A 24,646-nucleotide genomic window follows, 5' to 3' on the forward strand; every position below is an offset into this window, starting at 1 on the left:
ACCTCTTTCCAGAAACCTTGGCATTGTTGTATATTATCAGTATATGATTTTCTAATTTACATTAGAGGTAATTTAAATGATGTTAGTTAATAACAAATAATCTTTAGTTATTTGTTTGATGCATAATAAGGTTCTTCACCTTAGTTTCAGAGAAACAACGGTTTATCTTTCCATAAGATAACGCAACTCTTCCATAGCCACACTCAACTTAATCACATGTATTTTATGTATCTTATGCACTTTATTCCTTTATCATTCATTGTATTAATTCAGTAGTTGTGTTAGTTATTCTTGTTTATCTTTTGTTAATAAAATCTATTTTATTAAAATTGTGTCTTTCTTGTGCTGATAATACAGAAAAGGCTCTACAAGTTAGAAATCTCACCAATCTTTCAGATAAATCAGCTGACCAACTCTCCCCACTTTACATTCAATCTAAAATGATTGAACAGCCTCCTGTTTGGAGTGTTCTCATAGAGTCAAGGTAAAAGACCTTGACTGGTGTCCAAACTAAGAGAGGGGGAAGGTGGTCATCTGATGTACCCATAACCACACCTTAAGTGACGTGTGATCCAGAAATCACAACGTCCGCGGTGACGTGAGTACCAATCACTACCTCACTTAACGTCCTTGGATGGACTAAGGTAAAATCACTACATAATTGGCGTTCCTTGTTTGGGCCCAAAAGTGAAATTATTACAGCGGTTTCAATGATTATAATGGGAGATTTGGCGAGACAGCAAAACTTGCGGTAAACTAAAGTCATCTACTGTTCCAGTAATTAAATTGTATAGAGAAAGCGATCACACTTTTTATAATCACAGTTTGAAGTTATTTTTCATGTTACTAAAAGGAAAAACAGGAAGTCTTACAGTGGATATAAAAAGTCGGTACCACTTTACAATATGGTTTCATTAGTTGACTACATTATTTACATGAACTAATAATGAACTGCACTTCTACAGCATTTATTGATCTTTGTTAATGTTAATTTCAACATTTACTAATACATTATTAACATCAAAAGTTGTTTGTTAACATCAGTTAATGCACTGTGAACTAACTTAAACAAACAATGAATGTTAACAAAGATTAATAAATCCTGTAACGGATGTATTGCACATGGTTAGTTCATGTTAGTTAGTATATATTTACTAATGTTAACCAAAGAAACTATTGTAAAGTGTTACCAGATGTTACACCTGGTATTAAAATGCGTTTTGGTCGATCGGATCACAAGTCGGCGAGGGAGACGCATTCCTGTTTACACCTTGTGTTTTAATCCATCTCTTTTGTCCACTTTCAAACACTTCTGTCCTGATTTCTTCGAGGGGAGGATCTATGGGCGGGTAAATGAATGGGCCTTTTCAGATCTTTCCATCTAATGGATGAAATAAGCTCATGCAATTCACATATGAACACGACCGGAGACGATGCAGAGAACACACAGAGAGAATCAGCTTTAGTTTTCGCTCTGACCGCCACAAGAGCAGCCGAACGCTGTGAGTGTGTGTTAGAGATCAGGAATGGAGAGAGAACATTGAGCTTGGGACATTTTTCCTCTTCAAACCAAACTTGGGTTTTCAGTAGTGATGCACCGATCATGATTTTACATTGCTGATTCCGATACCGATTTTTTGCAAGAAAACTGGCCGATTCCGATACAGATTTCCGATTTTTTTATTTTATTTTTTACACAATAAAAGAATGAAAGTATACATGAACAAGATGTTTATTTGGTATTTAACAGGCTAAATTGGCTTTTGGCTAATGAAAACAAGTCCTCAATCTGAAATTAACAGGAAATGTAATTGGAAATGAAAAGGCTGAAAGGTGAAATTAAAGGCAACAACTGCATATTCTGCAATCCAAACAAAGATGTTACTTAAATCAGCATTTGTTTTTAAATTCAGTGTAAAGAAAAAAGTCTTTACCAGTGAATTTAAATAAAACCAAAGTATATAATTGTTCCAAAATGTTCAATCAAATAATGTTTAGTGCAACGAAAAAACCTAAGATGCTACAGCAGGTGCTTTTTAAATCAAATTAAGTCAATGTAATTTTAAGGTAAAATAAAAGGTAACACTTTAGAATAATGGTCATTAGTTAACATTAGTTAATGTATTAACTAACATGAACTAACCATGAGCAGTACATTTGTTACTGTATTTGTTCATCTTTGTTAACGTTAGTTAATATAAATTGTTCCTGTTAGTTCACAGTGCAGGGTGCGGAGAGGTAAGCTCGCGCAGGAAAGCGGCTCTTCATTCCCTTCAGTGGATATCGTCTCTTGCCTCAGTTCTCCAGTTTCCGTTTGTAACACACAAGTGACATGTTCGCGAATGATTGCAATATAGGCGTATGTGCACGCGGGCGCACTTCCGGATAAATCGGCAGAAAAATACAAAGAAAACCGGTTTTGGGCGGTCAACCGGTGCATCCCTAGTTTTCAGCCAAAGTTTAAATCCCGTCTGACTAGCACACGTCCCATAATGTTTCCGCATTAGGTCAGTAGGCGGTTCTTTAATGGCTGTTCAAACACATGAGCGTTTACACCACGAAAGCAATCCTGTCGAATGCGTTTTCCACTACCTTTGTAAGTGGTGGAAAGTGGACAAGCTCAAAACGTTTTAAATTCTGTTTACACCTGTATTTAGTGTCGTCCACTTGTGATCCGATCGACAAAAACGCATCTTAATACCAGGATTAAACAGGGCCTCAGTGGCATTGTATAGGATGTAATTATTACATTAAACATACAAAAGCTGTGATAAAAATGATCTCCGTTTCATAGCTTACCTCACAAAAACCAGCTCTTTTAACAGGGGCGTGTTGACTGTACATAGTAAAAAAAATAATTTATCACAGATCAGGGTTTAGAATTAACATGGTTACGTGTTGCGACGTTATGGTTGAATCTAAAAAGGGTGTTTGTGTCCAGTTGTGAAAATAAGCACTTGGCTGGAAATAATAAAACACTTCCCAACATTCAGAATCCTTCAGAAGGCATGAAGAGACTTGGAAACCAAAGGAGGCATCTAAATCTATTTTTATTCCAAGTGATCCTGTTGTTGTAGCTCTGCCTTCACTAACACTGCCTTCACTGTGGGCGGAGCCAGACAGACCGAGAGGCATTGATCAGTCTTGTGCTGATGTATTCATTTCCATTGTGTAATAAAAACCAGGACATAGTAAACGAGCCCTTTTTGGCAGCTTGATTTCAATAAAAGCTGTTTTTGGACTAGCAAGGGGGTCTTGAGTTCCGAAAGTGACCTTGTGTGTCAAAAGCTCAAGGAAATTTGATTTCCCAATTCATAACCCTTTTGACTACTGTCCTTTAAACAATAATGTACTGACCTGTAAGTTCTGGCAGAATTGCAAACAATTTACAGAAAAAGGATGGAAAATGAGATTATCTGTGCTATTTTGCAGTAGTGCCATTTCTTGGCCTTTTACCTGATTTAAGGGTCATGAAACCTCAAAACACATTTGAGATGTGAACAGAAGGAAAGCTGAAAACGCTTAAAACACTAAAAGCACTGGTTATTTTTGCGTTTGTCTGAGCAATTTCGTTCTTCCGGGTTGAAAAGCAAAGTGAGAGATATACATTTTTATTCAATTAAAAAATCTTTTTTGTCAAAAAGTGCTGCACAACTCAGCTTTGTACTGTTAAAATTAAAATATTTCATACTTAAAAAATAACGTTTTGATAATTTATTATTATTACTACATTGAGACGCATCTAAACTCTACAGTACAAAAGCAGTAATATATTGGTCAAGTTAAACCAAACTTTTAATTTGACGGGTTGCCGTGAAGACCTTTGAGTTTCTGTGCGTTTATGATATGATAGTTTTTCTTGAATTAAACGGTAAAATGCTCATGAAGTTATTCTCAGAGCAGCACTGGAGAAGAAGTTCATTCATTCTTGTCCCCATATGAGATGGAAACACACATCAAGTGTGTGTTTGTGTGAGTGAGGTATATTAAACCATGCGTCAGCTCCATTCATTCACACAGACAAACCCTGAACATACAGGATTCATATTTAAATTGTCTTTTTGTGGTTTAATATTCACAGACGCTGGTCTATATCACCAGATGCGTTCTCAGGTACCGAAATGTGGCACAGATTGATTTAATGTGAATAGGGTTGGGTACCGAACTAAGTCGGTACTACCGAATACCAAGTGTTGCAGTTCTGTGTTTTATTGGTTGTTGCCAATAACCCCCCCCCATGCCTATTCCTAGAAACTTTTTGCAACTCTGAAGTGTGGATGACCAGGCTAAAACGGGAGTTTCATGACACTTAAGGATGTCTGACTAACAAACCTGGAAGAACTGCAGCTGTTTTTCCAGACTCCAGAAGAAGGGATGTTTCAACACTCGGTCAGCTGAGGGTCTCTTTTCCGGCTCCATGCTTAACATCTGCTCAATCAGGTTTCGTGCCACAATATCCTCTGCATGAAATGGCATAAATGATCACATGATCAGAAAACTGTGGTACACATTTTGCCACAAAATGAGCTGGTGTTTTTGGTCAGGGTGTAATTTGTATGCATGTGGTGGTCCTACCGTGTCTGTTGGGCTGTAAGTGGTCGAGCGAATAGGCGCCCAGCAGAATGTTTGCCTGCCGCTGCAAGGACTTCCCGAATGGGTGCTGGCCTTCAGATACCACATAGTAAAACACACAGCCCGCAGAGAAGATGTCCACCATGCAGGTCTGAAACATCCCAAAGAGGAGAAGCTGTGAGTGCCTAGCCACTTTCAAATTTATGTCACCACGCTTTATGCCGCTGATTTCTGATTGGTCGCAGTATTCTGCACCCAATGAACAACACTTGTAACTTTGCACTCCTATTTTACCACCACAGTAAAATGTATGACATTTATAGCAAACTACAAGCAAGATAAATATTGCTAGCATAAGATAAGATATACGAGAGCTATTCATGGACTGTGGTAACTGTGCTGTAAACAATATCGATTGCTGAAATTTGGTCAAATTAAAATATTGGTGACACTTGAGATTTAATTTGTTAACATTAGTTAACATTGTATTATGAACAAAAACAAACATTAGTATATTTATAAATTAATTAACAATAACAGATGATTAATATCAATAAAAATGTGTTATTCATCAATTATTTCTAATAAATAATGTTATTGAATTAACCCTTATTGTAAAGCAGGCCTTGATGCTTACTTTTTTAAAGTCGAAAAATGTTGGAGGGCATTTAGAAACTTTAGGGGCACAACTAACTATTTCTGCATATATATATATATATATATATATATACAGTTACAGTGTGTTATGTGTTATGTGTGTATGTGTTATGTGTGTATGTGTTATGTGTGTGTGTGTGTGTGTGTGTGTGTGTATATATATGTATATGTATATGTATATGTGTATGTGTATGTGTATGTGTATGTGTATATGTGTATATATATATATATATACACATATATACACATATATATACACACACACACACACACACACACACACACACACACACACACACACACACACACACACACACACACACACACACACACACACACACACACACACACACACACACACACACACACACACACACACACACACACACACACACACACACACACACACACACACACACACACACACACACACACACACACACACACACACACAGAGTGTAAATTTTTGTTTTTGATATTTTAAAAAAATGTCTGTATTAATTTTTATTTCAGTTTTAGTTTGGTAGATCAGGTAAATAAAACTAAATAACAGGTTAATTTCAACTAAATTAAATATATTTTTTTATATTTTATGTCAGTTAAAGGGTTAGTTCACCCAAAAATGAAAATTCAGTCATTAATTACTCACCCTCATGTCGTTCGACACAGTTTTTATTTTTGGGTGAACTAACCCTTTAACATTTACTTCAAGTAAAGATTATATTATGGTTTTAGTTTTTGTTAACTATAATAAAACTGATACAAGTAAAATCTACATATTTAATAATGCGTGCCAAATAATGTTCTTAGTGTTTCCTTCCTGTGACGGGGCGTCCCAGACAGAAGCTACAATAATTATCTTTAAATTAAATGGAAATAAATTACATACAGTTTGTGTAACCAAATAGTACCGGGATGGAAATTGGATTTTTATTTAATAAATAAGCCGGAAATAAATCGGGACTCTTATTTTGAAATGTCATTCAAATTCAGATGAGGGAGATAAAATATGCATTCTTACAACTGTATACAACATATTAGAATATAAACACCGTAAAGTAAACACTGTCATAATTATGGAATGCCAAGTCTGCCAAAATTAAAAATAAATAAATACATAAAGAAATATATAAAGAAATGTAAAAAAGCACAATTAAATAAATATACATATAAATATACATAGAAGCAAAAAAAAAATTTATTTAGTAAATTTACATTTCCGTACAGTCTAATCTTTTGCTTTTGACTGTGGGTGAATCTCCAGTTGTCACTGATGCTTGTCATTTGGCCCTTTCTGAATTACAATCGGCCATCAATATAATGTTTAATTATTCCAGCTGCTGTGAGAAAAGGCTATAAATCATCCGCCATCTGCAGCATCCTCCCATGCATTACTACTACTACTACTTTATGTGTACAGATGTGACGTAATGATGCAAAGACATGCTCGAATTTCCCGCAGAAACCCACCAGTACCACTCAAATTATAACACATTATTACAAGCTTACATTTGTGATGTGGGCTAAGGTAAGGAGATCGTTTTGAACACATGTACTTTCTCTAAAATTGTTACTGCAGCTTTAACAATATTGTGATGAAACGATATCACTTTACTGAAAGATTTTTTGGTCACAATCTTGGCTTCATATGCTACGAGATTTAAAAAACTGGTGCGTTTAACCAAATCAAAACTATTACGTTTTTGAGCTCTTACCGGGTTATGCTTGGCATCCTCACTGAGCACTTCTGGAGCGATCCAGCCCTCAGTGCCCGGGACGCCTGACTTCCTGCTGAAGCTGTGTCTGCCCACCGCCAGCTTCTTGCACAAGCCAAAGTCTGAGATCATGGCCTTCACGCGCCCGTGCGTGTTCGGCATCGACACCAGGATGTTGTGCGGCTTCAGATCTCTGTGGACTATCAACCCACGAGAGCGTTACTAACACTTGCATCACACAGATTTATGAAAAAAGAAACTACAGTACTTCATGAATACTGATTATAGAGACAGAGCGACGCGCGTCATAATCTGAAAACCACACCATTGACTTTGTATTGCGTGAAGCGGCCTCCTTGTCATTTCTGACTTATTACAAAAAACAGTATGTCTAAAAGCTGATATGTGACAAGGTGTACAGCAAACAAGCTAAAAAACCCAGAACCAAAAACCCAGATGTTTTTATAAGCTGTAGACCCAAAAAACAAGCGTTTAAGGACACAAAAGTGGATACAGGCAATTGAGACAGAGCGCGACATGTTATATTACACTGAGAACTACACCCACTAGAGGGGAACGTAATCAGCGACAGGAAATATAATATATAAAACTGACATTTGGATATTTGACTTAACAGTGACCAAAAATGTACTGCACACTTAGGCATACTGAGTTTCAGGATCCCAAAATGTACCCATTCTTCCTGCTGATGCTTCACGTCTTATTGCCTGTATCCACTTTTGTCTCCTTAAACGCTTTTTTTTTTTTTTGGGTCGACAGCTTATAAAAACGTAGTTTTGTGTTTGTTAGCTTGTTTGCAGTACACCTTGTCACATAGTCAGAAATGAGAAGGAGGCAGCCTCACGCAATACAAAGTCAATGGAGATGGATTGTTTTCCCCCCGGTGTGGGTGTGGCCTAAATGCACTCTGTCTCTATTTAGCCCAAAAAAGCAGACTAGTTAAACATGTAGTACTGACGTTACTGATAATGGTTACCTATATTAAGAGAATGTAAATGAGACAGTCCAGACATGGTTTGCTCTAGCAGTGTCACTGGCTCCAATCCATGGCGTTCAAAATCCTTTCGTTCCACATACTAAGAGTAAATAAAATAAAGCACAAGTAAATACAATTAACATTATTAAAAAATAAACAAACTTATATTTGCATGACCTAGAAAGCTGAAAATCAGTTTTATATCCACACCAGAAATTAAACTGAGATTTAAGGCTGTGATGTACTCATGGTGAAGTTCTCTTTCATTCTTTGCTTAGGGGTAATAAGAAGTTTGAAAAATGTGAGCAGCGATACACTGTTAGTGAACACTATCAGATAGACTTCCGCTCTGTCTGAGTTCAAGTCATGTCTTAAAACTTATTTATTTTCTGTTGCTTTTAGCTTATAAGAAGTGTTCTGTCTTGAACTGTGTTCATTTTTATCTGTGTTTCTAATTACTATTGGCTCTGTTTTTCAATGTGTACAGCACTTTGGTCGGCCAGTGGCTCAACATACATTGAATTGCAAGATGCTCACTAGAACTTTCGCAAGTCATGCTGGATAACGTGATCATCAGGTTCAAGTAAATTATTATTAGGGTAACATTAAAGCTCATATGGCTATTTCATGCATTCTGACTTATTTAAACTGTTAAATAGTTGATTCTCATGCTAAACATGGCTTAAAAAAAATGAGTTGGACGTATGACGGAGTATTTCTGTGCCAAATACACTCCTTCAGGATTCAAACAAGTTTCGGAAAATGTTTTTCGAGTATGACGTCATACAGGGTGGAATTGCTTGTATGGGCACTTCTCCCGGATGAGCGCACACACACACACACGCACGCACGCATGATGGGTAATTCCATGATGTATTGTGTGTGTGTTTGTGTGTGTCTTTAGCTCTGCCCACCGCACTCCTCCACGAGCTCGGCTGTTTTCGGGAAAGATTCGGTATAGCGTATCTGTCTTTTATAACTGATAAAACTAAAGACTCTTGGGAGATATGAAGGATGCAACACTACTCTATAGATCCTCAAGATTAACATGAGACTGGCACAAACTGTGTGTGTTATGTAACCTTTAATAAATCCTTTATATGTGTTAGACATTAAAAAGTGGTCAATGATAGGAGACGTTCATGTTCTTGTGTTAGAATTTTTAAACAATGAAATCAGTGATAAATAAAGTGCAGACTTATCTATTATCATTGTAATATTCAATGTGGGTTCTTTGACCTGAAACAGCGATAAAAGGTCAGGTTGCGTGTCAGTAATACCTCCTGCAGAGTGGCGCTGCACAGCTCTATGGCGATGTACTGAAACTGACGGTCTCTCTCAGTGCAGAAGTATCGAATCACGTTTGGATGCTCGTCTGACTCCCGCAGCAGCTGAACCTCGCGGTCGGCAAAGCTGAAGCATTCTGGGAGAATCCTCTTTACAGCCACTGGACGGTTATCAAACTGACCCCTGAAATCATACAGAGAGAAGACTATCGACTCGGAATCTGACAGAGTGAAAGCAAATACAAAGACTACAAAAGGTCACTCTTTGTCACCTGTACACGATAGTTCCCTCAGCACCATGTCCAAGCACATCTCTGGGGCTGAACGTGATGTTTCCAATTCGGACAATGTTGGATTCCTCCTCTGAAAATTAGAGCAAAAAAACAGAAGTCAACCAATAGGCACTGACGGACACACGAGGCTAATTAGATTAAATGGTGATATTTTAATTTGAATGATTGTTTCTCTGACAGTCCTGACCTGTGTCCTCGTGCTCATTAGCGGAATGTCCCATCTCAGACTGGGACATGTTGGAATGGTTAGACGCTCGTGGGGTTATGTTGGGACTGCTGTGGGCGGAGCTCTCTGAGCGGGTCCGGGCTGCCTCCAGGAAGTCAGTGTCAGAAGGCAGATCTGTGGGCGGCTGGAAAATTAGCTGCTGCCGCTGCAGGAGCTGCAGCTTCTCCTCCATCTGCTGCTGAAACTGCTGGTGCTGGAGCTGCTGCTGCTTATGGACACTCTGATCGAAACACAGCAAACCACAGTACACTCTCAGGCTACGTCTACATCAATCTGGACACATTTGAAAGCATCCTTTTCATTTCAAAACTACGTTTCACAACCAAACACACGTGAGACGTGACAAGGAAACAACGCGAGATCACGCGTGCGTCAGACCGGAGTTCTCGTGCGAGACTGGAATTGTTATTAAAAATGATAAACTGCAGACAGTTTGCGATCCAAATTGTCTGTGCACTGATTTGCAGCGAAAATAAGAAAAAGAAAAAAAGATTATGGAGGAGGAAAAGGATTGTGTTCTGCAAAGAGAGTTGGAGGTAAATAAATAATTTTGCACCGTGCAGCTGTTGCGACTGGTCAAGCAAATGTTTGTGCTTTGTTTCTGTTTGATAGAATTATAAATATATCTATTAAAATACTGATATTCTGGTCTAGAACTCCTCCCCGAACCTCCCGCTGCCCTGTTTCTTGCTCTCTCATTGGCTGTAGGTCATCGCCAATGTATTTTTCAGTCAAAACTCTCTCAGATCGCGTCTTTGATAATTCACACTGCATGATTGTCACTCACGTGCACGAGCACCGATTTGCCTATGATTTCGGGTATTTGTCAATGATTTCCCAAAGCCTGTTGACGAGTCAAAATCAGGGCTAAAATCGGGCAGTGTGAACTCGGCATAAGCTTACGCTACTCCTGTTAGGTTTATGGACTAGTTTTGGCCACTAGAGGCCCTCATTGTGTTTCATTTCAGTTTCCCGCCTTTCTATCATGTGTTACTGTTCTCACTTGTGCCTTGTTTCCTGTGAGTGTATTTAAACTGCAATACACCACTATGTGTCCAACAGCCTTGAGAGCGCTCTCACTTCCGGTGAGTGAAGTCTGTACACAATCTGGTACGAACTTAACTTTTTGACAGTTTACTAGACAGATCGGTAAAGAAAGGACATATTAGGTCTGTGACACAGTGACTGTCTGGTGAGATAGTTTTTGTGGTGGTGGCAGTTCACCCTGATTGGCTATTCAGTTTAGCGCACTAGAATAAAGCGAAAGTGATGAAAGCAAGCAGAGAGGTCAGGACGGCACAGACAGAAGGCTGGTCTAATTTTACCCGAGCATTCTAGTACATAAATATTTTCATAACAACATAAGCCGCCTGGAATGAAGAAAGTGATCAGCATGATTGATATTCAAAATGGAAAGCAAGTGCTGTTTTGTTTATGGCTTGCATATCTGCAGTCCTAGTTTCGTTTTCCCTTTTCGAAAGGTGAATATAGACTATTATTGATACCTACTCACGTAGACAGTAATTTCCTTACACGGGTGCCAAACACACAAGCTAGCTGGCAGTCGCCTGTAGTGTTTGCGGTTTGTTCAAGCACAGATTTTTGTGCTAGACGCAGTCTTGCTCTTACGTCGGATTGGTGTGTCGCAGCCTTTCAAGAGAGATCTTTCTTTTCATATGTTGTTGTTGTCCATGTAAAATAACCTCAGACACTCAGATACAGGCATGTGTCTCCATGAGTGAAGCTAATTTCTCAGCAGGTGGGGGCTTTTCAGCAAAATATTCAGATTTGCAAGCAAGAGGTTTGATCTTTTCCTTCTCTTTCTCCAGCTGCTGTGTGTATCGCTGTTTTTTCTAACTGGAATATTTTGTAATCAAGATGACTATACTTTGTTGCAGCTCTCAAATGAATATTGATTCTGCACAACATCTAGTATTACTCCATCATCTTGACACCGTATTGATGAGTGTTGGCAAGTAAGCAAGAGTAAAGCTCACCTCACTGACCAAACACATTACTTGGTCAGATCTTCATCAGAGTGTGTTTACCTTGGGGTAGGTGATGATGAAGGCCACCCAGCCAGCCAGAAGGAAAGTGCAGAAGATGATGGTGGCCATGTCCTTCAGCATGGAGTCCACTGGAGTCTCCACGCGCGGGACACGGCCGGGTTTCTCCTGCAGTGACGACACCGGTGGAGGCAGTGGACTATTGTCCTCCATTCCACTCTCATTCACTTTCTGAAACACAGCAGAACATGTATTTTGGTCTATTCAGTATTCATATCAGTTTCTCAAAGGCTATTTTATGGCAGTTACAGATAATTATCAAGCATTCAATAAAATCTGTCAAATCTTTACAACTGTATAAAAACCAAACAAAAAACATTACTTTGTTGTACTTGTAATAAACATTTAGTTTTTTGATTCTGCAGAAAAGGAGCATTGGAACCATTTCAGATATTTCAGTATTGATAAATATCGAAAATTCGATATTTTGACAACACTACTGCAAATATTGCAGGGGGAATATTGGTTTATAAGCTGGGTCATATAGATTTTGCTTAATCTTAATTGCATACTCCAGTCAGGAGTGTAGCAGCAGTACGTTTGGCCATAAAAGAACAGGACAATATGCACTGCATTTTGTTTTTACTACTACTTCTATAATGTAGTAATTAAAAGCATTGGATGCTTTAGATCAGGGCTTTTCAAACGTTTAGATGCCACGGACCCCCACATATGAACATCCTCATGTGAGGGACCCCCATCCTGAAATTTAAAAGGCATCTAAAAAAACATATATTTATTATATATGTTTTCTACTCACTGTAAATGTATCATTTATTTGTTTATTTAAATAAAATTATCAAATGTATTTATTATAACAAAAAAAACATTTTAATTATTATATTAAAATATAATATATGCTTATTTAACATTTAATCACTTATTTATTTTGAATCTTTTTATATATATATATATATATATATATATATATATATATATATATATATATATATATATATATATATATATATATATATATATATATATATATATATATATATATATATATATATATATATATATATTTATTTATTTATTTATTTATTTTTATTTATTTTTTTACGGACCCCCGGTCACTCCTTTGCGGGCCCCTGGGAGCGGATGTATTCAGTTTTGGGTTTAGACTCCTAAACCATTTTCAAGTAACCAACCACCATTTGTTTTCACTTGCATCAATCATATTCATATTTTTCCCCAGTAACACATTACAAACATCATCGAAAAAAAACCCACCCCATTTCTTCATCGAGAGACTACACAATACGTTTGCCGCTATAACATTTCAAATACCATTTATTTTAAACAGAATAACAGAAAATATGCAGTCTTGAGGTACTCCTTGTTTATGTGTATGAAAATTTGACACAGAAGTCTGAACTTGAAAACATCTGTCAGACAGAAACCTGAAGGTAAAGATGGGCAAATTACCCCTGAACCCATTTTATGTAAGCCTCATGCTCTTTTTTTAATAAAACCATCACAGACGTATGACTACTACTAATAATAAGGTGATCTAAAGGGCTCCTTCCTCTTCTAAGACTACATTATGAAAGTCAGTCATTACACATGTGGCTTGTCAAAGCTAAGGACGGTAGTCAACACCCTAAGTCAGGAGTGATGTTGTTCACACGGTACCTCTTCAATGGTCTTCTCTGTGGCAGGGGGAATGATGTTGACGTGCTGGCGGGGGATGCTCTCGGGAAACTTCTCCAGGATTTTATTATGAGCGTCAGGCGGTGTCTCGTGGTGACCTGTGGAAGAGAAAACATTGCCTTTGAGCAAAATGATCGAACTTTATTAAAAGTGGGGCAACATAGTAGAGCGCAAGAAAAGTGGGTTAAAACAACTTTGACAATTATGCAATATTTTAAAAACACAAGTTGTATGTTTTCATCAAACAGACTTACAGCACTTTTATTTAAGAAGCATTGTGACTTTGTTACTCTAAAGTTTGTTCAACAAAAGCACTTGTTAATGTCTCCACTAGAGGGCGTGGCAGCTCTGCTGGAGTGTTACAGTGCAGTGGTACCTATCAGCAGCAGAGAGTTCCTCATGAAGTTGATGCGGTTCCTCTCTTTCAGCGCCGCACTGAACTTCACTGTGGTGCTGGGAGTGATCACACACTCCTGCTCATCTTCCATGCTCGACTCCTGGTTACTGGGGCCCTCCAGCATGGGAAACGTCCTGCCACGAGGCTGAAATACGCACACACTTGGTTATGAGCATGCATGCACTAGAAACGGCATTCTTGAACTGCACTAGGGACTTTTCAGACCTTCTTTATTTTCGACATTCCATTGCTTAACTCTCTGAAAATTATGTATAGGATAATGAAGTAGTCTATGATTAAGACTAGAAATCATGTTATTTATACTCGTATGGTTTTGAAAACCTCTCATGCCATTACGCACACCCCTACACTGACACCCACAGCCACATATACATATATATACACAGTTACACACACACACACACACACACACACACACACACACACACACACACACACACACACACACACACACACACACACACACACACACACACACACACACACACACACACACACACACACACAGCCACACACACACACAGCCACACACACACACACACACACACACACACACACACACACACACACGTTTGTTTTTGTGAAATGTGAGGACATTCCATAGGCGTAATGGTTTTTATACCGTACAAACCGTATTTTCTATCCCCTTACACTGCCCCTGCCCCTAAACCTAGCCCTCACAGGAGACTGTGCAGTTCACTTTCTGTGAAAAAAAACCTTGTTCTGTGTGATTTATAAGCATTTTGAAAAGTGAGGACATGGGGAACGTCCCCATATTTCACACTTTTTTTGTAATACCTATGTCATACCCATGTCATTATACACATTTGTGTCCTGATATTTCACGAAAACATGCCCACACACACACACACACACACACACAGGTCAGGCATAACATTATGACCGGTGAAGTGAATAACACTGATTATCTCTTTATCATGGCACCTGTTAGCAGTGTTGGGGGTAACGCATTACAAGTAACTTGAGTTACGTAATATGACTTTTTTCAAGTAACTAGTAAAGTAACGCATTACTTTTCAAATTTACAACAAAATATCTGAGTTACTTTTTCAAAAAAGTAACGCAAATTACTTTCACATTAATTTGACTGACAGCTCTCCTGCCCCCATGTTGAGAAAATAAGTGCAGATGCGTTGTGTGTAAACATGATGGTTATTGTAGTTCCAGACTAAATGTGAGCATTTATTTATCTTAATATTTTATCTCCATTATTCTTAAAAAGTAACTAAGTAACTCAATTAGTTACTTTTTAACGGAGTAATGCAATATTGTAATGCATTACTTTTCAAAGTAACTTTCCCCAACACTGCCTGTTAGTGAGTGGGATATATTAGGCAGCAAGTGAACATCTGTCAAAAGTGCTCCAAGGAAGGAACTGTGGTGAACCAGCGACAGGGTCATGGGTGGCCAAGGCTCATTGATGCACGTGGGGAGCGAAGGCTGGCCCGTGTGGTCCGATCAAAAAGACGAGCTACTGTAGCTCAAATTGCTCAAGAAGTTAATGCTGGTTCTGATAGAAAGGTGTCAGAATACACAGTGCATCGCAGTTTGTTGCGTATGGGGCTTTGCCACAAAGCAAAAATGTTTCAGGAATGGTTTGAGGAGCAGTTTAAGGTGTTGACTTGGCCTCCAAATTCCCCAGATCTCAACCCAATCGAGCATCTGTGGGATGTGCTGAACAAACAAGTCCGATCCATGGAGGCCCCACCTCGCAACTTATAGGACTTAAAGGATCTACTGCTAACATCTTGGTGTCAGATACCACAGCACACCTTCAGGGGTCTAGTGGAGTCCATGCCTTGACGGGTCAGGGCTGTTTTGGCAGCAAAAGGGTCGACCAACACAATATTAGATCATAATGTTATGCCTGATCGTGTATATGGAACAGTTCATTGAACCTTTAGACAAAATATATATAAAAAGATTTTCAAAAAAGTTTGCATGTATGTTTTTATGTTGAGTTTCATATTTGATACATTTTCTGCTTTTATGGCCCATATAGCATGATATAGAATAGAGCAGTGGTTCTCAAATTTTTCATACAGAGTACCACCTCAGAAAATATTTGGCTCTCTAAGTACCACCATAATGACCAACATTAAAATACAGTAGCTCAGTAGGCCTTACTATTCAGCTACAGCTCTGCACAGTTCAAAAAACAAGGCAGTTTATTCCTAATAGGAATATTTATTGTTGTCAGCCAATTTAACATTGTAAATACAGTTTGTACATTAATACTGCACTGTGCTTACATACAGGTAAATAAAATAATTCAATAATGATTCAATTAAAATTGGTTGTAAAGTTCAATTTAAACTGTACTGTACTTAAATGTAAAAAAAAAAAAAAAAAAAACTTTACTCAAATAAAGATTACATTAAAATGTATTGTGTTTTAACATTAATACATTTAGTGATTCCTCTGCGTACCACTAGAGGCAGCCTGAGTACCACACTTTGAGAACCACTGGAATAGAGAATATGGAGATCATCGAGGGCCAGTGGAGATTATTCAGAGGCCCAAAATGAGCAAAAATATGCAATTTGGTGCAGTTGCTGATATTTATATGGCCAAAAAGTAAGATCAAATTCTGATAGCTTGTAAATCAATGAGATCTTTATAACAGCACAGAAGACTATTTAGATAAAATGCATAAATATCAGTTGTCACTCTACATCTGCCAGTGATATGTCGGAGTAAGAAGATATTTAAAGGCATTATTTTATGTAGGTTTCTTGTGATTATTATTTGTGATTTTTATAGGGTTAACAGTGTGCATCTTCTTGCCTAAGTGGGCTATACTAAGACTCCAGAAGGAACCTTCCAAAATCAATCTAACCATGTAGTCCCATAAAAGTAACACATTTATAAGGTTTTTAAATGCCACTCACCACAACAGTAACTCCGTCATGCACCAGGGAGGGAGACGCGTACAGACCAGAGGAGTGTTTCCCGACATACAATGTAGACCTGTAGAGAATACCAGCCAAAAACAGCTAATTATTCATAGCTTGTTTACCAAAGTTACATACTTTGCCTATAAATAGCTTGCCAAGGAACTGCTAGGTTTTATACAATGGCTAATCTTTATTTATCCAGGCAATAACACTGCATGCTGAAAGTCTTTAGGTTGATGACAACAACACTCCCACAAAGAGATATAGTAAAGTGTGAAGTTTGATCTTACTCAAGTTACTGTAATGTATATGGACAAAAGTATTGGGACACACCTCTTAAAGGAATAGTTCACCCTAAAATGAAAATTCTGTCATCATTTACTCTCCCTCAAGTTGTTCCAGACCTGTATGAGTTTCTTTCCTCTGATGATCACAAAAGAAGATATTCTGAAGAATGTCGGTAACCAGACAGTTGATGGTCCCCATTGACTTCCATAGTAGGAAAAAAAAAGCTATATAAAATAAAATATAAAATACTGTAACACATGCGTTTCCTTTGTCAAGTGTTTACGTTCCCTTAAAACATAACTGTTTTGAGGATATTTTGACTCAACCCTAACTCTGTCTGGAGCAGTGGAAACATGTTCTGTGAAGTGATTAATCAAACCAATTCTCTGTTTGACAGTCTGATGGGCGAGTCTGGTTTTACTGGATGCCAGGAATTAATACATTTCTGGGTGAACCAAATCAGCATCGATATTCAGATAGATCAGAAGATTTGAGATTCACCAACGTAATGGCATACAGCAGACTAAGAGATAAAAAAATTATCCAGAATGCCTGATCTGACAAAACGAGCCGGATGTCAAAATCAGATCACTTTCAAATCATTTAGCTTGCATCATGTCAGACTACATTGTGACGACTATAAAGTTGGGTGGAGGGGGGATAATGGTATGGGGACGTTTTTTTAAGAGTTGGGCAAGGAACCTTACATCCAGTGAAAGGGACTCTTGAGCCTAGTTCAGACTGCACGATTTTCAAACTCGTCGGATCACAGTTCTTTTCACACTGCATGACTATCTGGGCCAGCATTCAGTCACTGCTGTGTTCACACTGACCGATGGCTCGGCGACAGGGGGTTTCACACTGCATGACTGTACAAGAGGAAAAATCGCGACAGCTCTGTCCCGTCCGCGAACTACGTTTCACAACAAAACACACGCAAGAAGTGAGAAGGAAACAACGCGAGATCACACGTGCGTCAGACCGGAGTTCTCGCGCGAGACTGGAATTGTTATTAAAAATATAGACTGCAGTGCAGAAACTTGCTATCCAAATTGTCTGTGCGTTGATTTGCAGCAAAAAAGAGAAAAATAAAAAAAGATTATGGTGGAGGAAATGGTTGGGGAGACACAGGGAGCAAGGATTGTGTTCTGCAAAGAGAGTTGGAAGTAAATAAATAATTTTGCAGTGTGGTGCTGTTGCGGCTGGTCAAGCAAATGTTTGTGCTTTATTTCTGTTTGATATAACTGTAAATATATATATTAAAAATACGGATATTCTGGTCTTTAACTCCTCCCTGAACCTCCCGCTGCCCTGTATCTTGCTCTCTCATTGGCTGTCGGTTACACTTTATTTTAAGGTGTCATTGTTACACTGTAATTATATATTTAAGTACTGAGTAATATTAATTAACTACATGTACTTACTATAGGGTTAGGGTTTGGGGTTAGTTGCATGTAATTAATTATGCATAATTTACTCGTTACACTATGGTAAGTACATGTAACATATCAAGGACACTGTAAAATAAAGTGTTTTTCAACCAAGCATTCTTAAAATTTTATGAACAACAAATGTATGATTTGTGAGTTATTACTACAATTTCTAGAATAAGTTCTTGCCCACAATTCTCAAAAAACAGACAGGATGTGGCTTAGATATTGAAGATGCAACATACAAGTCAAATCATGTCAGCTCAGCAAGTGCCACACGAAATTAAAATGTGGTTTTGGCAAGTAAATATAAAAGAAAATCAAGAGTTGGCATTTCAGCATGTGATGCTGGGAGTGACATGAAGATCAACACGGTTGTTAAAATATTTTTGTGGAAATGAAGAAAATTGACAAGGAATACAAAAATAACCCTGTGTAGACATACAGAAAACAAGAGTTATAAAAACAGAATACAAACATTATTATTACTTTGTTTTGTTAGAAGGGCTGCTTACATCAGTTTATCTTTGGTTTTCTTCTCCCGTGGAAACGGATACTTCCACTGTGTGATGCGGCCCACCTCTCCTGACATGAAAGTGAGATAACGCAAAGTTTCCACAGCAACATTGGTGTGCGGAACCTTGCGCAGGCCTTCGCGCTGCCAGATGTAGATGGCCACCACAGGGGAGTTGTAGTTCTGAACCCACTGCACGTCCCCAGACTCACTGTCCACTGTCACCACTAGGCCGTCCCCGTTGGATACAAAGTGGGCCATACCTGTCGAGCACGGGAAACAATGTTATGCCATGCAACAGAAGGGTTTCCAAATGTACACTGATGGATGCGGCTGATGCCTCACTGTATTTGGTGTCGTCGTCTGGAAGGGTGAAGGCGTAGTCAGAGTAAGTAGCATTCCAGCGCAGCTCTCTGCTCTTGGTGTCATACATAGTGATTGTGTATTCTGAGGAACAACACAATCAGTAGATCAACAAAGCACAAGACTGACACTTAGTCACATCAACAATGAATATCTTGGGTTACTTGGCCTTCACATCACGTCACGTAATAACAGACTTCAACTATAATTTAAATCAGTAAATCGCATGAAATGCGATACTTTGCATATTTAGCAGTCTATAATCTTTATTTATTTGTGCACTGATTTAAATGTTTAAGTTACAACAATAATGTTTATCTATCAATGCAATTCAATACTATGTTAATATAGTGATAAAAGTTTTAGCAATTATTGTAATATGAAAAATGTCACATGTCTAGGGCACTATCATACACCCGGCACAATGTGTTTTTTGCTAGTTTCAGCTTGACGCAAGTTATCATTTCCTCTCCCAGCTCCACGTTGTTTAAATATTAAATGCATTGGCGATCATCTGTTCACTCATGGGCGTCTGGTCTGAAAACCAGGTGTGTTCAGGAGCATTGTTGGAACGTTGCTATTTTGAGGAACTTAAAACGACTGCGCCATTGACCAACACAAACCTGCTCTAAAGTCAATAGCGCAGTATTTTCTGTGATGTTTAAAGGGTTTGTTAGTAATATGAGACTATAGGCGGTGCACAACACGCGTACCCTCTGCTTATTACAGACACAGGGACGCGCAGCAGCACACACACATTTTTAAATATAAAAAAATAAAAGGATTCCTCTCTGGAGAAGCGCGCAGTCTTTCCTCCATGTAAATAGTGAATCCGCCATAGCGCAAGCGCAACTGGCTTTTAAAGGGAATGGGAGATGAGACTCTGATTGGTTTATTGCACGTTACGCCCAAAACACACCCATGACTCATTAAGAGACCAGGCACAACCCTTTTGGACCATGTGCCTGGCGCGCCAACCATTTTTTGTTGTTAAACTAGCAAAAAATTCAGACTCGCCCTAAGTGCACCTGCGCCATGCACTCAGATCATTAAAATAGAGCCCCTAGTCTCCAGTAACGGGTTTTGCAGCATTTGTCATTTCAATTGAAGGCACTACTAACGCCTAAAGTGGTTTTAGTTCTTCCTGCACAAACAGAGATGATGTGAACAAGGTACAGGTCTTGTCTCACCTGTGCGGCCGAGGTAGAGCAGAGATGAAGATGGACATAACATCTCAGCATATGAGGAGGTCAGCGTTTGCTGCTTCTCACCGGTCAGCAGGTCCACAACATACCACACGTCCTGTTTCTTACCTATAAACAAACACAGACAGATCTGATGCTCAAAACTTCATATCCTCAAGCACAGGGCTGCACACAGTTATGAACGTTTCAAATTCAAAATCAGCTCTATGTGCAGCATCTGCCATTCAACCACAGAAAATCCACTCGCTCAACTATGTAGTAAACACTGCACAATGGCAATAAATACTGGTTTAATTCAGCCATATTTGTTTGAACCAGTAACTGATTCAGAAGAGGAAGAGTAAATTATACAGGCTCGTCTACAACTCAATGTATCAGATAACTAATATGATTAGCAAATGTTGATTCCCATTACTAGCCTTTTGCTTGATTACGTATTAAACAGCTAGTAACCATGTTCCCGTGAAGAAAAGCCACGTTGACGGGATTGGTTACAGGTTTGTGATGTAAGAAACACCGGCACGTTAGAAACGCCGGCGACTTCAAACTGCGTTTTTAAGATGCAGGGTTGGGCAGTAATGATATACATGTACCTTAGTTGTGTATTTAAAATACAAAATTTGAGTAACTATTTCATTACAGTTACATTTTAAATAGGTGGTAATCAAATTACAGTTACATCCGAAAAAGTATTTCTTTGAAAGTCATTATAAGTCATCGTCATGACTTTGAATTTAATGTAAACAGCGATTGGTGATTCTCAGACTCTGACACTGCAAAACCATCCTAAGGCACATTTCTGCTCATAAGTTTCATACCCCTTGCAGAATATGCAAAATATTAATAATTTTAACATGCATGTTACTTTTATTTAGTACTGTCCTGAATAAGCTATTTCACATTATAGATGTTTACATACATTGATGTTAACTGCATGAGCCACGACTGTTTTCATGTTTCATGGTAAGTCATTTGTTTAGGTAATTGCGACTTTTTATCTCACAATTCTGACTTTATAAGCCACAATTGCAAGTTTATATCACACAATTGAGTTTATATCACGCAAATCTGACTTTATATCTTGTAATTCTGAGTAAAATAAACAGGATGATGTGAAAATGTCTTATTTTGTTTAGAGATTATAATAATTGTTTTAATTTAATACTGCCCTTCAGAAGCTAATAGCGACATGTTTCCAAGAAGACAACATAAGTACAATTTACCCTGTTCATCCAATTCAAAGTTTACACACCCCAGATCTTTTTTTTAAAGGGACAGTGTACATTAATCAACATTCAATAATGTAAATGTACCCAACTTAGCCCGAAGGCTTTCATTGGTAGTCCATTTGCCAGATGTTATTAGGCCTAAAAACTTTAGTTTTGCCTTCTTGAGCATCAGTATTTTTTTCTAAGATTGTCTGCATTTTTTGCTTCAAAGAATATTGTGTTAAACAGACGTTGTTTAAAATAATATGCAGAGGAAAACCAAGTCCTATGTTTTGTGTTACATACCTTATTAGTATTCTAAAGTATTTCGATTAATTTACAAAACGAAATACATTACAAATGACTTTAAGCATGCATTTTGTAATCTGTAGTGAAATACATTTAAAAGTAACCTTCCCAACCCTGAGCATGTCACAGACGCTGTACATAAAGCGTAACTATAATGATGCTTTAAAGAAGGGAGCGGATTAGTTGGAGGGCAAGGGGCGAAAAATGAGATGGCTTTATTTTCTTTCGAATACTTTGCACCAATTAATTGTGAATAATAATGGAAAGACGAAAAAACACTAATACAAAAGAAGTACTGAATGAAATAAGATAAGTAGTCATTTTGCCCTTTATCATCTAAAAGATCAAAAGTCCAAAGACAACTGATGCAGCATGGGTAAATGTCCTCTTCAGGATGTGTAAACAGACATCAACACGTCAGTTCAAACACACCACATGTTTATCTCTGGAAAGAAGTGTGGTCTTGAGTCAAACGGTAATTTCCTGCGGGTTACATGGTGATATTCAACATATGAAATGAACTTTAACGGCAATGCTTAAACCATTAATATGTCTCATTTAGAGGTATTAACAAGTAACAGGATTAAGACATGACTTGCTTTTCAGGTCTGCACTCTGATTTAATCACTGTTTGGCCTGCTTCCTTTGGGCTGGGTGGGTGTTATTATAGAAGTAGTGCCCTGTGATTACGCACCCCTGCTGGTTAAGAAAGGGTGGTACAGACAGACGTCTTTTTGTGGTGTTTGCGGTGAGATTATGAAACAATCCCACAGTGCCCACCCAGCCACAGAGAGGCCGTTAGGAAACTGCCAGTTCCTCAAATGTGTGACACCCCTGCTGGCAGTCTGATCATGTCGAACGTTTGACAACTGGGTTTGTTCAAATCTCTAACTACAAGCTATAGTAATATATTGGCATGTACACGTGTTCAGGGCAGGACTCAAACATTGGACATTGCATGCCTGAATTACAGTAACTTCCTGTTTTGTTGCATTAAAAGCATGCTTTATCACTTAGCTAAGTGTTGCTAGCATGTTATAGCATGTTTCTAGCCTATTAAACACTTTTTAATATGTCCATAATAGTGCTAAACATTCCTGTTGCCAGCTGGTGGCGCTACGACTATAACTGAATATGGGCATGGAGGCGTTTAGGACAGGACTCTTATGAACTGTGCGACGTTTGGGGCAGATTGAACATTGTTTGCCTGAGTTACAGCAACTTCCCGTTTCATGGCGAAACATCATAATTTGTCAGGCCGCCAGGGACACGTCCTTTGACGAAAACTCAAGACCTTCGCAATTTAACATCGTAAAGGCCTTAAGATTACACTCACCAAATTTGAAGATTATACAATAAAAATAAAACGGTAGGAGGAGTTTGTTAAAGTATAAGGCCTGAACTGCAAAAACTGCACAACAATCGAAGATGAAATTCAAAATGGCTGACTTCCTGTTGCGTTTAGGGGTTCACTCCAAGATACTTTTTTGTAGGTCTTGGGACCTTACACATATGTACCAACTTTCGCAAATATACGCAAAAATATAGTGGGAAGGGCACTTCGCTGAAATTTTAATCAAGGCGTTTTACCACACCTAATTCTGAAACTCATATCAGATGTACATTTTCCCCAGTTCTGATGCGTTTGCAACGTTTCATGAGTTTTCAAGCATGTTTAGGCTTTCAAAAATGCGATTAATTTCAGAGAAGAAGAAGACAAAGAAGCAATTTCAAGATGGTACTCGGACCAGTAACTGGGTTTATTCAAACTACAAGCTATAGTAATAGTGATCTTGACTTAGCAACTACCAGTGAGAAAAGCAAACTGAAATGAGGTTGAACAGAAGGGAAAGAGAGTTACAGAAGAAGTCTCTCACCCATGTATAAGATGCCATCAGAACTGCGACAGGGTGATGCCTGGACCAGCTCAGGGATGGTGAAGGGCAGTTTCTGCAACATCCCCACATATTAGATACAATACTGTATTTGTTAACCCATCCAAAATTACACAAAGCAGTTGTTTAGTGTGGATGCTACTATTGTTACTGACCTCAAATGCTTCGCTTCAAAATTATATTGCTCATTTCTAAAACTATTATCACTAAAAATATCACCATTAGCTTCCTGAGAATGAGGAAGTCCTTCAAGAGAAACGGAAAGAAGTTCTCTCTCACCGTCAGCCCCTCGTTATTCTTTCCACCGAGAGAGTACAAACTGCCATCGTTGGGGTCCGGGAGAAATGCAGGCCTGTAAAATAACAACAAACACTTTTGTTCAGGTTTGTATGACTGATGTTATATTCTGTATAAAGCTAATTTTAGTGACAAACTAAAATTGATCACTATAAACTGTCATTGTATGGACAAGAGTTGTGTGAAGATAAAAAAAAAATCTGTTACACAAAGTAAAAAACAGGTTTGGAACACAATAAATGGCAGACTCTTAATACTGTATGTGAGCTTTTCATGTTGAGTGTTTTCATCACAGCTTCAGGAAGATGATATCATGAATAGGAAGAATCGTGCTCA

The 24,646-nt window shown here is 38.3% G+C and overlaps 1 protein-coding gene across 3 annotated transcripts in view; it reads right to left on the bottom strand.

The window, feature by feature from the left end:
- Positions 1-24,646, bottom strand: part of ern1 (endoplasmic reticulum to nucleus signaling 1) — a 52,720-nt gene that overhangs the window by 5,770 nt on the left and 22,304 nt on the right. For all 3 annotated transcript variants that reach the window (XR_013816411.1, XR_013816412.1, XM_079815784.1), the window contains exons 4-19: positions 24,293-24,365; positions 23,996-24,068; positions 20,587-20,709; positions 19,379-19,480; positions 19,035-19,296; positions 16,796-16,874; positions 13,842-14,007; positions 13,448-13,563; positions 11,795-11,983; positions 9,708-9,966; positions 9,500-9,590; positions 9,222-9,411; positions 7,942-8,041; positions 6,945-7,144; positions 4,576-4,723; positions 4,333-4,460 (exon numbers count right to left, since the gene is read on the bottom strand). Coding sequence is in view for 1 of the 3 variants with exons in the window: in XM_079815784.1 (XP_079671910.1) it covers positions 4,333-4,460; positions 4,576-4,723; positions 6,945-7,144; positions 7,942-8,041; positions 9,222-9,411; positions 9,500-9,590; positions 9,708-9,966; positions 11,795-11,983; positions 13,448-13,563; positions 13,842-14,007; positions 16,796-16,874; positions 19,035-19,296; positions 19,379-19,480; positions 20,587-20,709; positions 23,996-24,068; positions 24,293-24,365 (2,299 nt within the window). In the remaining 2 variants the exon portion in view is untranslated. The remainder of the gene's footprint in view (positions 1-4,332; positions 4,461-4,575; positions 4,724-6,944; positions 7,145-7,941; positions 8,042-9,221; positions 9,412-9,499; positions 9,591-9,707; positions 9,967-11,794; positions 11,984-13,447; positions 13,564-13,841; positions 14,008-16,795; positions 16,875-19,034; positions 19,297-19,378; positions 19,481-20,586; positions 20,710-23,995; positions 24,069-24,292; positions 24,366-24,646) is intronic.

Source organism: Gobio gobio, assembly GCF_949357685.1.
Source record: "Gobio gobio genome assembly, chromosome: 1".
Classification (NCBI taxonomy): domain Eukaryota; kingdom Metazoa; phylum Chordata; class Actinopteri; order Cypriniformes; family Gobionidae; genus Gobio; species Gobio gobio.